The sequence below is a fragment of the Belonocnema kinseyi genome, chromosome 5, assembly GCF_010883055.1.
Source record: "Belonocnema kinseyi isolate 2016_QV_RU_SX_M_011 chromosome 5, B_treatae_v1, whole genome shotgun sequence".
In the NCBI taxonomy this organism is placed as follows: domain Eukaryota; kingdom Metazoa; phylum Arthropoda; class Insecta; order Hymenoptera; family Cynipidae; genus Belonocnema; species Belonocnema kinseyi.
The window spans coordinates 144,727,641-144,743,260 of record NC_046661.1 but is presented as its reverse complement, the minus strand read 5'-3'; the positions used below and the strand labels follow the sequence as shown (position 1 = coordinate 144,743,260).

The 15,620-nt window shown below is 24.6% G+C and overlaps 2 protein-coding genes across 2 annotated transcripts in view; one reads left to right on the top strand and one right to left on the bottom strand.

The window, feature by feature from the left end:
* The window catches only part of LOC117173501 (putative ankyrin repeat protein RF_0381), a 10,367-nt gene extending 1,633 nt beyond the window's left edge, over positions 1–8,734 (bottom strand). The window contains exon 1 of the mRNA XM_033362117.1: positions 8,610–8,734. Coding sequence (XP_033218008.1) covers positions 8,610–8,630 — 21 coding nt within the window. The 5' untranslated portion in view covers positions 8,631–8,734. The remainder of the gene's footprint in view (positions 1–8,609) is intronic.
* A 1,411-nt stretch (positions 8,735–10,145) lies between these two features.
* LOC117172786 overlaps positions 10,146–15,620 on the top strand; it is a 7,727-nt gene continuing 2,252 nt past the window's right edge. Inside the window, exons 1-2 of the mRNA XM_033360998.1 lie at positions 10,146–10,611; positions 12,894–13,130. Of these exons, the coding sequence (XP_033216889.1) occupies positions 10,212–10,611; positions 12,894–13,130 (637 nt within the window). The 5' untranslated portion in view covers positions 10,146–10,211. The remainder of the gene's footprint in view (positions 10,612–12,893; positions 13,131–15,620) is intronic.

Below are 15,620 nucleotides of genomic sequence, written 5' to 3'. Positions count from 1 at the left end.
TATGCCAATTAGCACAAATGGTAAGTTCCGACAGTGCCTACAAGTGTGCCTACTGGCCGCTAAATGGCAATACCGGTTTCATATGTATACACCTGGTATGAAAACCCCCTTTTTCAGATTTTTAATTAACGAAAACATTTCGAAAAAAACTCGGATTATTTTCCAAAATTTTTTGACAGATTTTAAAGAAAATCTTATATGATTTGAGAACGTTGCATATGATTTACAAAAGTTTCTTCATTAAGGCTGTTGGAACGGGACGCGACCCTACTAAAAATTCCTATATAGGAACCACGAAGTAATAATAAGGAGACCGATCATGCTGTACAAAGCGTCTCGAGTTTTGACTGCGGTAACTGTACTTTTATTGTCAGACTTAGGGCCGGTTCCACCAACATCGGTTAAAAATTTAATACTCGGTTAAAGCTGGTTAGTCGTTCCATCACTTTTTAACAGCCGGTTAACTCGCATAAACCACCGTTAAATTTAACTGGCCAAAATTGATCGGTTAGGGCGATTTCATCGTCCTTTAACCTAAAAAGTGCAGTGTCGTTTTGAAATATGGAGTTTTTGGAAGAAGTTCTGAGGTCGTCTGATCGTTGCAAATGCATGACAAAATAATAAAGTTGAATTTAATAGAGCATTAAAAGTAATTTACTGACAGTATTAAATAATCTTTGAATATTTTGAGTGATCTTTTCGACATTTTCCATTTTCTAAGCGAAAGAAAACTTAAAAAAACTGCTTATAGATCAAATAACCGCAGTGTTAAAATTTTGAACAAAAATCGCGAAGTGCGTTTGTTTTGATTGTAATCGGGAAAATTGCTTTTCGGCATAACTCTTTTCATGAAATTTAGCTTAAGATTTAGGACAAAATGGATTTTTTATTATAATTATTTTTAAATTAGACATGAACTAAAGGATCTTATTCTAAATAAGGAATCGCAAAATATGAACTCTTTTCTATATTGCTTTGCAAATTTACGAGAACTATTAGTTATTTAAACAATTTTATTTAAAACAAAAAAGTGACTTTTTTCTACGAGTTCTGCAAGTAAATTTGTGCTTTGTAAATTTACAAGAACTATTAATTATTTAATCAATCTTAATGACAAGATTAAGAGTTTTTGCACATTTTCTACAAGTAAATTTGCTTACGGAGTTAAATAAGAATGTCTTTTTTTTATTGTTTTGCTTTTTTAATTCTTTTATTTTTGCTTTGCGAATTTATAAAAACACTATTAATTATTAAAACAATTTTTCTTAAAAAATTTAAAGTTTGGCCTTTGTCCTTCGAATCAATTTGTTTTTAAAGTCAACTAAGAGTGTATCCGATGACTCTTTTCTAAGTTGCTTTGTAAATATAAGAACTATTAATTATTTAAACAATTTTAATAGCAAGATTAAGAGTTTTTGAACTTTTTTCTACAAGTCAATTTGTTTACTGAGTTAATTAAGAATTTTTATTTTTTATTCGTTTGCTATTTTTTTGTTTTGTTTTTGCTTTGCAAATTTAAAAACACTATTAATTATTAAAACAATTTTACTTCAAAAATTTAAAGTTTGGCCTTTGTTCTACAAATAAATTTGATTTCGAACTAAACTAATAATGTCTATCCGATGACTTTTATCTATGTTGCTTTGTAAATTCACAAGAACCATTAATTATTTACACAATTTTAATTTAAAAATTAAGAGTTCGCCCTTTTTTCTACAAGTCAATTTGTTTACGGAGTCAACTAAGAATGTCTGTCCGGCGACTCTTTCTATACTGCTTTGCAAATTTACAAGAACTTTTAATTACTTAAACAATTTTAATTAAAAAATTAAGAGTTTATGTGTTGTATAACATTTAACTGTTTAATTGGAAATTCGTTTTCTGTTGTTAAAAATGCATTTTTCTTAAACTGAAAATTTAACAATTCCATTCATGGATAAAAATTTCTCTGTTTTAGCTGAAAAATCACATTTTTTTGGTAAAAAATTATTCTTTTAGATAGAAAATTAATTATTTTTGTTGAAAATTCATTTCTTTGGTTGAAAGTTATTTAAAAATTTAATCTTTATGGTAGAAAATTAATTTTGTTGTTTTTGAAAATTTAACTGTTTCGTTAAAAAATGATTTTAGTTGGTTAAACACTTATTTCTCTTACTTAATAATACAATATTCTATTTTTGTTTAGATCTTTATTTTGTTTTTAGTTGAAAATTCATCTATATTGTTAAAAAGTTGTCTCTTTTGGTGAAAAAATCACCTTTTCGTTTTAAAATTCCATTAAAAAATAAAATATGTTGTTGAAAATTTATTTCCTTGAATAAAAATTATTGTTTTTAACTAAGAATTTATTTATATTTTTTCTCGAAATTTGTTTAGATAAATATTCAATTTTTCCTAGACAATTCATCTGTTTGCTTCGAGATTTAAGTAATTCGTTGAAAGTTGATTTTCTTTGGTTAAAAACTTATTTCTGTAACATAAAATTAAACTATTCTATTTTGGTTTGAAACTTTGTGTTTTTTTAGTTGGAAATTCATCTATTTTGTGAAAATTAGTTTTTGTACTAAAATGTAGCTATTTCATTTTTGCTAGAAAATTGATTTTTTGAGTTGAAAATTCAGTTATTTTGTTAAAAACTCGCCTTGTTTAATCGAAAAATCAATTACTATCTTTGTAGAAAAATTTTCAAGTAAAATCATGAATCTTAAAAATAAAATAATTTATTTTTAATATATTTCAAGTAGGTACTTGAATTTTTAACCAAGAAATATCAATTCTCAACAAAAAAATGTAATAGATGATATTTCAACCAAGATTACCTTATTTTACATAAAGAACGGTTTAATTCAACCATAAAAGACCAATTTTTCATCAAATACTTGAATCATCAATCAAACTAGATTAATTCAAATAAAGTAAATTTTTAACAACAGAGTTGAATTTTCAACCAAGAAATATTTTATAGTCAGCAAAGCACAAAAAATTCTTAAATTTTCTACAAAGCAGTTGAATGTAAAAATTTTAAATACATTTGCATTCTCAACAAAAAAGTCCAATTTCAACGAAGTAGTTTGAAAAGTTAGGAAAGAGAAAAATAATAAACGGTTTGTGTACAATTTTTCCAGGCAGTAATTTATTGTTAGAGGCCCAAAAAGTTAAATTTTTAACCCAAAAAATAATTTTTTCAACTAGGACGATAATTCGCAATCAAGAAGATTAATTGAAAGATTAATTTTTTCTCAAATATGAAATAGTTGAATTTCCTAAAAAAGAAGATGAATTTTCGAGGAAAAATGAAACTGTTAAATTTTCAATTAAAAAAGTTAATTTTCAATCTAACAGCAAATTCTTTTTTATTACTTGAATTTTCAAAAAAAAATAGTTAAATTATCAACCCAAATAAGAGTTTTGTTCGACTAAATATTTAGATTTTCAACCAAATATTTAAATCTTCAACATAAACAGATTTATTTTCGACTAAAAATTCGCATTTTAAGCCATAAAGGATGATATTTCTAGCGAAATAGATGCATTTTTAACCACGTAGTTAAAATGATCTAAACAAGAAATATACCAATATAAATTTGCAATAAAAAAGAGAATAGTTACATTTTCAGTAAAAAAATTAATTTTCAACAAAAAAAAACACGAATTAAAAAATAGTTGAATTTTCAACTAAATAATTAAATTATCAGCCTAAACAGATTCATTTTTTTATTAAAACGTTGCATTTCGAACAAAACAAAAAAAAAAAAAGAAAATAAACTTCTGGTAGAAGAAGTGCATTTTCAACCACATGGTTAAATTTTCTAAAAATATAGATAAATTTTCTATGAACAATATAATAGTTACAGCTTCAGTTAGAAAAAATTATTTTCAACCGAAAAAAATATTTTTTATGAAAATATTTAAATCCTCAGCGTAAAAAAAATTATTTTGAACTAAACAGTCGCATTTTTAAACAAAATTATCAACTTTCAACCAAAAATTAAAGTTTAAATTTTCGTTAAAAAATATAATTTAATTTTCAACCAAAAAAAGTATTTTTTAAGAAAACAGTTGAATTTTCGCCCACAGGTGAACTTTCAGACTCGCTTGTTGTTTTTTATTGAATTCAAGAAATCTCAATTCTCGAACTTGATTAAAAATTCTTTCTTTTTCGGTAGAAAATTATCGTTTTTTTACAAATTTAACAACTAGGTTTTCAAATACAAACTACTTTCTTAAAAATTTATTTTTTGGTTGAAGATTCAAAATTTTGGTTAAAAATTCTTCTCTTTCGTTGGAAAATGAACTGTTCTGTTAAAAATTGTTGTTTTTTTTTTTGAAAAATTACTTTAATAATTGAAGATTCACATATTCCAGTTTTCATCGGAAATGGTTCTTTTTAAAGAAAAAAATAAAACTTTTTGTTAAACTGGAACTATTTTGCTAAAATTTGGTCTTTTGTTTAAAATTATTTTCATTTAGTTGAAAATACAACAAACTGTTTAATTTTTAACCTGAAGAGAACCTATTTCATTTAAATACTTAAATTTTCAACAGGAATTAAATAGTTCAATTTTCAATTTAAAAATAATTTTAAAGAAAAAAAGAAGAAATTTCGAAAAATATTTGAATCCTCAACCAATAGTCTTGTTTTCAAACAAAAAGTTACACTTTCAACCAGAAAAGATTAACTACTTTCTTCAAAATTAAAAAAAAATTTATTATTAAAATATCAAGTTTTTTGTAGAGAATTCTTTAATTTGGTTAAAAATTCGTTTTTTGGGTAGAAACTTATTCTTTTTATTCAAAATTCATCTTTTTTAGTTGAAAATTGAACATTTTGGTTGAGAATTCTTGAATTTTGTTAAAAATACTTTTTTTCGTTGAAAAATTATTCTTTTTGTTTAAAAACTCATATTTTTGGTTAAAAATTTATCAACTAGTGTTTGAATTTGAAATACGTTCTTAAAAATTAAAAAAATTAATATTTTTGTATGAAAACTAATCTTTTTGGTTAAAAATTTAACAACTAAGTTTTAAATTTTGAATACTTTGTTAAATATAAAATTTTTCTTTCTTCCATAAAAATTTGTAAGAAAGTAGTTCAACTTGAAAACCTAATTGTTAAATTTTTAAAAGAAACTTGAAAATGTACTTTTTGGTCGAATATTCAAAATTTTAGTTAAAAATTCATCTCTTTCGTTGGAAAATGAACTGTTTTGTTGAAAATTGCTTTTTTTTAAATTACTTTAAAACTTTACTTTGTTAAACTTGAACTATTTTGTTAAAAATTCGTCTTTTGTTGAAAAATATTCTAGTTTAATTAAAATTACAACAAACAGTTTAATTTTTAATCCAACGAGAAGCTATTTCAATAAAATATTTACATTTTTAATTAAAAAAGATAAATGTTCTATAACAATGAAATAGTTTTATACAAATCTAATACCTTGTCTGGTGAGAATGTAAAAATGATTTATTTGTCATGAATAATTTTGTGATAGTTCTGTTTTTGGTTTTAATCGTAAAAAATAGCATTAAAAACATAAAAAATTAAATCTTTTTTAAATGCACAATTTTTGGCTCTCCATATTTTACCGTTATTTGCATAGTTTGGCCGAAAAATGTAATTTTGGAATTTTTCGTATCTTTATGCTGTGAAAATATCAAATTTTGATTTTTCAAACAAAATCAAAAAATTTTTATGATAATGTTGTAGGGCATTTAAAAACAACATTTCTCTTCTCTTGACTTTTTTCATATCGTGCGTTATTTGGCATGAAATGTTCGCTTTCGTGTGTGTTTTTTTTTTTTTGAATTTTGTAAATGCTATAACTCTGGTAATTTTCCATTTTATGAAAAAAGTGATCAGGATAAATTGTTCGAATTTTTGAATACTATGAATAACAAAACAAAAAGTTGCACTTGTAACCAGAAAAGATGAAATCTCTACAAAAATAGTTGAATTTTGAACTAAATAATTTTTAACTGAAAATTATACATTTTCAAACAAAAATGAAACAGTTTAATTTTCAGTTAACAAAATTACCTCACAGATTAAAATTTTTTTCAAGAAAACAGTCTCATTTTTAATTCAAAAAAAGATGAAATTTTGACCAAAAGAGATGAATTTTAATCCAGACGAATCTTAAACCAAATAGCTGAATTTTCAACAAAAAAAAAAAAGATCAGTTTTCAACCAAAAACAGATTTAGTTTGAAATGAACAGACGAATTTTTAACAGAAGAGTTGAATTTTCAACTCGAAATTCATGTTTTGGTTAAGAATTCTTGAATTTTATGGAAAAATCGACTTTCTTGGTTATAAGTAAATCTTTTTTGTTTAAAAATGCATCTTCTTTAGTTGAAAATTCAACCTTTTATTTGAGAATTCTTGAATTTTGTTCAAACTTAATTTTTTTCGGTCGAAAATTATTCTTTATGTTTAAAAATTCATCTTTTTGGTTAAAAATTTAACAAGTAGGTTTTAAAGTTTAACTACTTTCTTAAAATTCAAAAAAACTCTAACTTTAGTTAAAAATTGAACATTTGGATTGAGAATTCTTGAATTTTGTGAAAAATTATTTTTTTTCGGTAAAAGAATTATTCTTTTTATTTGAAAATTAACCTTTTTGTTAAAAAATTTAACAACAAAGTTTTAAAGTATAACTGCTTTATGAAAAAAAATGTTTTCCTTCATTCTTAAAAATTTGACTTTATAGTTGAGAATTCTTGAAATTTATTGAAAATTCTTCTTTTCTGGTAGAAAATTAATAATTAAGTTTGAATTTTTCTTTTTTTAGTGTAAAATTCAACTTTTTGGTTGAGAATTCTTGCATTTTGTTCAAAATTACTTTTTTTCGGACGGAAATTATTCTTTAGATTTAAAAATTCATCTTTTTGGTTAAAAAATTAACAAGTAGGTTTTAAAGTTTAACTACTTTCTTAAAATTCAAAAAAATTCTAACTTTGGTTAAAAATTGAACATTAGGGTTGAGAATTCTTGAATTTTGTGAAAAATTCTTTTTTTTTTCGGTAAAAAAATTATTCTTTTTATTTGAAAATTAATCTTTTTGTCAAAAAATTTAACAACAAAGTTTTAAAGTATAACTGCTTTATGAAAAAAAATGTTTTCCTTCATTCTTAAAAATTTGACTTTTTAGTTGAGAATTCTTGAATTTTATTGAAAATTCTTGTTTTCTGGTAGAAAATTAATAATTTAGTTTGAAACTTTTTTTAAGTTGAAAATTCAACTTTTTGGTTGCGAATTCTTTGAATTTAATTAAAAATTCTTTTTTTGTCCGTAAAAAATTGTTTTTCTTAAAAATTAAACAACTAGGTTTTTAAGTTGAACTACTTTCTTAAAAATGCATTTTTTGATTGACGATAAAAAAATTTAGTTAAAATTTCACCTCTGTGGTTGGAATTGGAACTTTTTTTTATTTAAAATTCACATATTCCATTTTTGGTCAGAAATGGTCCTTTTTAAAGTAAAAATTCAACTTTGATTGAACTATTTTTTTCAATTCGTCTTTTATTGAATATTATTATAGTTTAGTTGAAAATATAAGTTTAATTTTTAACCCCAAGAGAAGATGTTTCAACAAAATACTTACATTTTCAATTAAAAAATTAATTAAAAAAATAAATAAATAAATTTTAACAAAATAGTTAAATCCTCGACTAGTTAAATTTGCAACCAAATAATTTTGAATTTTTAACTGAAAATTATACATTTTGAACCAAAAATGAAATAGTTTATTTTTCGGTTAAAAAAACGATCTTACTTTTTTTTTAATTTTCAACAAAATCGTTTCATTATAATTAAAAACAAAGATGAAATTTTTTCCAAAAAGGATGAATTTTTAACAAAATCGATGCATTTTGAACCAAGCAGTTGGATTTTTAAAGAAAAAGATGAATTTTAATCCAGAACAATTTGCAAAGCTGAATTTTCAGCAAAACACATTAATTTTAAATCAAATAGTTGAATTTTCAACTAAAAAAAGATCAGTTTTCGCAAAGAACAGATTTATTTTCAAACCAAACAGACGAATTTTTAATAGATCATGTGAATTTTCGACCAATAACATGAATTTTTAAACTTGTTGATTCATTTTTTACACATAAACGTTAATTTTCTATTACCAAAATTCATTTTCTACCAAAAAAGGTGAATTTTTAGAAAAATACATGAATTTTCAACCAAACAAAAAAAACCTAACCTCGAAACGTCATCTGTTTAATTAATTTCCTCCAACCTAGATAGCTTCTTTTAAGAAAGCTATTTTTATTTTGACACGTTACAAAAAATTATATTTTTTTATATGGAATCGTTTGGAATTGTTTTGAACCCTATTTTTATCTTTTGGACTTGAAAATACAAAAATGTATCGGTTTTGCAAAAATGGTGTTCTAACTTCACAAATTCACACTTCCATTGCCCTTTTAACGTTTTCGAAAAATTCCTTGATGAATTGCTAAAAATCAATTTTGATCCTTTGGACGCGAAAATCCAAAAGTTATTGATTTTTCATAAAAAAAATAGTTGGACTACAAATTTCCACCCTTCAATTGACACTTCAAATTGTAAAAATTGAATTACTTTCTACTTTTACTTACTTCCTCTTTTCGCTTTTGCATCCTTAAGTATATTTTGTCAAGATGTTTAATGATTTTATTTCAACAAACACATCGAAACCAACAAAATGTAAACATTATATCCGCCTGATGCCCTGATATAAAAAATATAAACAAAAACACTGGGCAACGTAACCTGAAATATTGAGCGATTCGAATTAGGTATATTTCATGTCATGACGTCACCTAGCAAGATGTCTGCATGCCGAGGGCCAAGCACTAAACAAATTAATGGACGAAACGTAAGTTTTTATTCTGGCTTAATAATAAATGTGAAAACAATGATTTTTCACTAATTTTAGTAAGAATTTTTGAATTTGATTAAATATTAATTTTATCGGTAAAAAATTCGTCTTTTTTCGTATCAAATTATTTTTTTAGTTTCAAAATTCATCTTTTTTAGTTGAAAATTCAACTTTTTGGTTGAGAATTCTTAAATTTATATAAAAATTCGTATTTTTTTGGTAAAAAATGATTCTTTTTTGTTTAAAAATTTAACACCTAGGTTTTAAAGTAGAAGTACTTTCTTAAAAATTAAGAAATTCTTTCTTTCTTAAAAATTCAACTTTTTGATTGAGAATTCTTGAATTTTGTTAAAATTTGTTTTTCAGTAGAACATTAATCTCTTCGGTTAAAATTTGAACAACTAGATCTCAAAGTGGAACTACTTGCTTAACAATTAAAATTTTTTTTCTTTCTTTCTTGAAAATTGACTTTTTGGTTGAGAATTCTTAAATTTCATTGAAAATTCGTCTTTTTTGTTAACAAATTATTCGTTTAGTTTAAAAATTCATCTTTTTTAGTTGAAAATTCAACTGTTAATTTAGTTGAGATTTGTTCAATTTAGTTTAAGAAATCGTTTTTTGGGTTATTGTTTTATTATATATTAATTGAAAATATTAAATATAAAAATATATTCATTTATTATAAATTATTTTTTTTTTAAATTGAAAATTGAACTGTTTTTTTTTGAAAATTCCTTTTTTATGTTGAAACATTACTTTGGTAATTAAAAAATCACATAATCGATTTTTGATCGAAAATAATTATTTTTAAATTAAAAATTCAACTTTTTGTTAAAATCAAACTATTATGTCCAACATTCATTTTATTTAAAACTATTCTAGTTTATTTAAAAATACAACGTTTGGGTTGGGAGTTCTTGTATTTTGTTGACATTTATTTTTTTATTGTATAAAGTTAACTGTTCTATCAAAATTTCATATATTTCATTTGATAATTCTACTTTTTTGTATAGAAAATTCGTAAATTTGTTTTGAAAGTTAAAAAATGTAGTAAAAAAAATCAGAGTGACTATTTGGAAGAATTTTCGTAAAATGTGAAGACCAGGTATATAAAAACAATTGAAAAAATTCGAAAATTGTAAAGAGGACACTCCCGTAGTGGGGGAAGTACTTTTACGTGCGCCAAAAAGTTTCGCGATCCTGCCACCGAGCGGTATGGCGCACTAGTTGAGTAGTAAAGAGTATGAAAAGCGTTAACAGGTTTTCCAACCTCAAAGTCTAAGCGACAAAAGCAGAATCTTGATGCAAATCACTTCAGACGTGCGCAATATCTAAAAAAATGCCGTTTGCGTGTTCGGTGCCAAAGTGCGAAGGAAACAGTTACAGATTTAAAGGAAAAAGATCTACGTTCAAAGTGCCCAGTGATCCTATTCTACGAAGTGAATGGGAATCTTGTGTGCCCGGGGTTATTTTTTTCCGGTCTACAGCACGTATATGTGAATGGCATTTTCCCGAAGAAAATATTATTAGAGAGTGTGTCAAACATGACCAAGAAGGGCGACTCATCTTTCGTGTTCCTTTACAACATCCACGTTTAAGAAATGGTGCCAAACCTACAATATTCAAGAATCAGAATGCTTGCAAGAAATCAAGGGAAAGTTTGAGGCAATCTGTTGATAATAGAATTGTTAATACTGAAGAAAAGGCGGAGGTGAACAAATTTCAAGTAAAAGATGAACGTAAGTATTTGTATCAATTTTAATAATTTACTGCAAAAGGCCCTCAAATTAAATTGTACAATTCTTAATAAACAATAATATAACCTAAAATAATGGTGTTAATTAAATTTGTTTCTCGTAATATTATTCAGGATGATTACTTGTTTTTAAAATTTAGTTGTGAAGTTTAAAGTTAGTTAGGACCAGCTTCCTGCCTCAACTGTGTATGTGTATGTAGTAGTAGTTTTCTTACGATCCGGAGGGGAAATGTCGGTCAAACTAAGCCAACAGATGGCACCACAAAAAGTAGGTCTGTCTTTTTCATTGAATTGCATTAAGAAAAAGCAAAAATAATTAAAAACTGGATGCTGTTTGCAAATAAACAAGAAAGAATATATAAAAAAATAAGAGGAACTATTACCAATTATTTCAAAAAAGAAAAAGTCATGAAAATATGTAGTTTAATATGAATAGAATTTAATTTTGAGATACATTTTGAAAGTAGTAAGACTACAACTTAATTTGCAAAGTAAAGAATCTTTGCTCCTTTAAAATCTTAAAAATTTCAAGTTTTAAAGGAAATATTTTTAAAAAGTAGTGGTAATTGTAATTAAAATGTTTGAGGGAATCATTTGGAAAAATGTCAATGACACGAATGATAAATGAGAAAATGGATTTAATATAATGTATATATTTATTTAAATTAAACCCAACATCATATATACATTTATACAGTTCAATAATTTATTTGTTTCTTAATCTTCAAAGCTTTTTTCTCTCTGCATTCAGCCCCTAATAATTTTATCGAAAATTTTTAATTTAAAGGAGATTTTGAATTAAATAGTTCATTATATTATTGAAAACCTCATGTCTGAAAGAAACATACTATAAGCTATTAAAATCTATAAACAAACGTACTGAACTCATGACGCACAGTTGGAGGAAATGCACCTTTTTCATTCAAAATGTCCAGAGCCTTTAATTTCCTTGCCATTTTGAATTTTTCTGTTTTAAATTAAGGATCACTAAATTCTATAGATCTTGACTCTCCTCAATTTTGACTCCTCTATTTTTTTATTAATAATTTTTCCAATCAATGTATGAACAAAGTGTTATTACCGGTAAAAAATTTTTTTTTGCTAAAAGTGCCTCCCATTAATGTAGGAATGACATTTAATAACAAAAATAATTTAAAAGTTTATAATAACCACTGTGATTAACAATTATTGTGTCAAAATATTAGAATTTGAGATTTTAAAAATTATAATTTCCTTCAATGGCCAGAACGACTTCAGGTATTCCTTAAAATAATAAATATGTAATAATATTTGATAAAATGTAACAATTTAAATTGTTGTAAAAAAATTAGAAATTTAAAATGTTTGCCCTTTCGCATAGAAAATTTTTTTTGCACTGGAAATGTTTTAAACTATTGGACGAATGACTGCTAGTCACAAAAATATTAGAAGAGTCAACAATAACCACTATTATTAACAATTTTTGTGACAAAATATTTAAACTTAAGGTTTTCTCAAATTTAAATTTTCTTGGATGGCCAAGTCGGTGGGTTATTGTCAAAAGGTTTTGTATTGAGTGAATCTTAGCATGCAGTGTTATGATTCATTTCTAATCTATTACGATTGAAAACCCGACATTTTCCGAATTATACTGCCAATATTGGGACATTTTTTATGTAAATTGTTTATAAACATGTGAGTTGTTATATTCCACTAAATATGATCAAAGATAAATTTTTTAGGAATATCCATAGCCATTAGAAGGACTAAAGAAAATAAAAATTTTGATAAAACCTTACATTTGAATATTTTGTCACGAGAATGATTCATAACAATGGTTATTGTTAACTTCTCACATATTTTTGTGATTAGCAGTTCGAACTGCTTTCAAAATGTATCTCAAAATTAAATTTTATTCATGTTAAACTACATATTTTCATGACATTTTTTTTTGAAATAATTAGTAACTATTACTAATTATTTTTTCATACATTCTTTTTTGTTTATTTGCAAACAGCATTAAGTTTTAAATTATTTTTGCTTTTTCCTAATGAAATTCAATGAAAAAGACAGACCTACTTTTTGTGGCGCCATCTGTTGGATTAGTTTAACCGACAATTTCCCTTCGGATCGTAAGAAAACAGAGAAGTGGGGGCGATGCATGGGGCTGGTTAGGACATTAAATGTAGAAGGTACATTAGAATTTTCAAATAGTAGAAATTAAAAGTTTTAAATTGAATATTATAGAAATTCTAATGGTTCCATTGGAATTTTTTTCATTTGCAGAAAATAATTGTTCAGTTATGGAAATTAATTTTCAAGAGAATGCTTTAATTTTTCCAACTGAATTTGTAAATGTTGACGCGTTATCTGACGTGGAAGCGATCGTCGTGCAAAAGGACAATGTTTTAAAAAGTCCTGTTAAAAGTGAGCAATTTAATTTGCAAGGAACGTCATGTCAATCTGCAATTATCTGCAATTTATCTTCTCTAACGAACATCACTTTTCAATTCAACAGAGCAGGTATGTAATAAACTTTATAATTTTAAAATTATATTATTTATTCTTTTCGTTATTGAATTTTTCATTAAAAAAGATTTATTTAAACCAAAAATGCAATATTTGATATTTTAACAACAAAAAAGTGAAACTTTAAATCAGAAACACTTTAATTGAATGAAAAAGACCAATTTATAGCCAAATAGTTGCATTTTTAATTTTAAAAAATGAATTTTGCACCGGAAGGAATGAATTTTTATAAAAAACGGACCAGTTTTCAAGCGAGAAGGAATTGTCTACAAAAAAGTTTAATTTGATATAAAATAGTTGAATTTTCAACACGAGAATATGAATTCTTTGCAGAAAAGTTCATTTACAACTAATCAGTTGAAATATTAGATTTTTTTCAGTTAAAAAATTAATTTTTAACAACAAAAGTAGAAATTTCAACAGAAATTATGAATCATTGGTCTGGATGATGTCAAAAATATTAGGTTCTGCCTATATTTATTTATAAATACTAGAGAAAAAGATGAATGTTTACCTACATAGTTCAATTTTTAATCAAATTAAAATTTTTTAGTCAAGAAAAAAATTCGATCAGATTGTTGAATTTTCAAGCTAAAAAGACGTATTTTCAACAAAAAGTTGGATCTTTTATCGAAAAAATTCATTTTTTATTCGAACAGTTGCATGTAAGAAAAAGCTTGCTGCAAAGCAGTTGTATTTTTAATTAAAGAATACAATTTTCCACCACAAAATAATTTTTAATAAAAAAGGTAATTTTCAACGAATAAGCTGAATTAAAAAAAATAGTTGAATTTTTATTTGAAAAAATTAATTTTTGACAACCACAAGCTTAATTTATATCTAAATTTATGAATCTTCGAACAAAAAAAAAACTTTAAAATAGTAATCCAATTTTCAACCAAGGAGTTTCATTTTTAAGCCAAAAGAATGAATTTTTAACAAAAATATAATAAATCATAGTTTAATTTTCAGAAAAATTGTATTTTCCACTAAAAAACGGGTTTTCTACCAAAAAAATCGAAGTTTGAGTAAAAAAAAGTAGTTCAACTTTCAAACACGAAGTTTTTACCAAAAAAATTAATTTTGTGCTAAAAGAGACGTATTTTTAGCACAATAACATAATTCTTAACAAAATAGATCAATTGTCTACCAAATATTTGATTTTTCTAGCCAAAAATACAAGATTTCTAGATAACGGTTGAATTTGTAAAAAAAGTTAATTTTCAATTAAAGCAGATCAATTTTCGATCAGTTGCATTTTTCAATAATATAGGTAAAACTTCTACAGAAAGAGATGAATTTTCAGCAACAGAAAAATAAATTTTTAAGAAAATATTTGAATTTGCAACCTAACAAAGATTCGTTTGTCAAAAAAGGGAAAAAGTTGAATCAAATTCTTGAATTTTTAAGAAAATACGAATTTTCTACAATGCAGTTGATATGTCTTTTGAACAATATTTTTTAATTTTCAACGAAATAATTCGCTTTTGAACCAAATAATAAAAATTTTAACCAAACAATATGAATTCTCAACTAAAAATTTAATAGCAGATTTTTAAACCAAAGAGAATGAACTTGTATTGAAAAAGTTAGTTTTTATTATTGGGTTTCATTAATTCCATTCACTTTTAACATATGTATATTAATTTTTATCCCAAAAATAAAAAATTTTAACCAAAAATAAAATAGTTGAATTTCCCGTTAAAAATGTAATTCTTAAAAAAAAGAGATTCAAAGAAAAAAACAAGTTTTCCATGAAAAGCACATTTTTCAACAAAAGAAATGAATTTTTAATCAAAATGAATCAAACAGAAGAATTTATTTATAAAGAGACTAACTTTCAGAGAAAAAACTCATTTTCTACCAAAAAAAAGTCGATATTTTAACAACATACGTGAATTGTTAACGAAAGGAATGAATCTTAAATTTAAACAGACAAATTTTCATCCAAATTGTTGAATTTTAAACTAGAAAAGGTACATTATCCACCCAAAATAGGTACATTCTCTACAGGAATAGTTACACTTTTAATTAAAAATTTTGATTTTCAACAAACTAGTTACATTTTTAAAAAGAGATGAGTTCCCAATTAAAATTATGAACCTTCTAACAACAAAATTAATTTTTTAAAAAAGAATAAAGCTTTTAACCACAAGTAGTTGAATTTTCAAGAAAAAAAGTTAAATTCTTAACGAAAAGCGTAACAAAATTTATGTTATAATTTAGAAATATTTATTTTTCGAAGCACTTGCTTTTTTTAAACTTCGGAAGAAGGAACTTTTAAATTGTAACGAATTTTGACTTGCAACAGGATCTTTTTGATCTCCTTTTGTTTTAAATCCCAATTTTAATTCTTTAAAAAAAATCCCGTTCCAATGACCCAAGAGGAATTGTGGGTCCGGATGCAATAAGGGCACATAAAATTTTTTCGTGCGAAAACGAAGTCCCCTGGAGGCTTTAGAAAAAATTTTCGAATTTTAATTT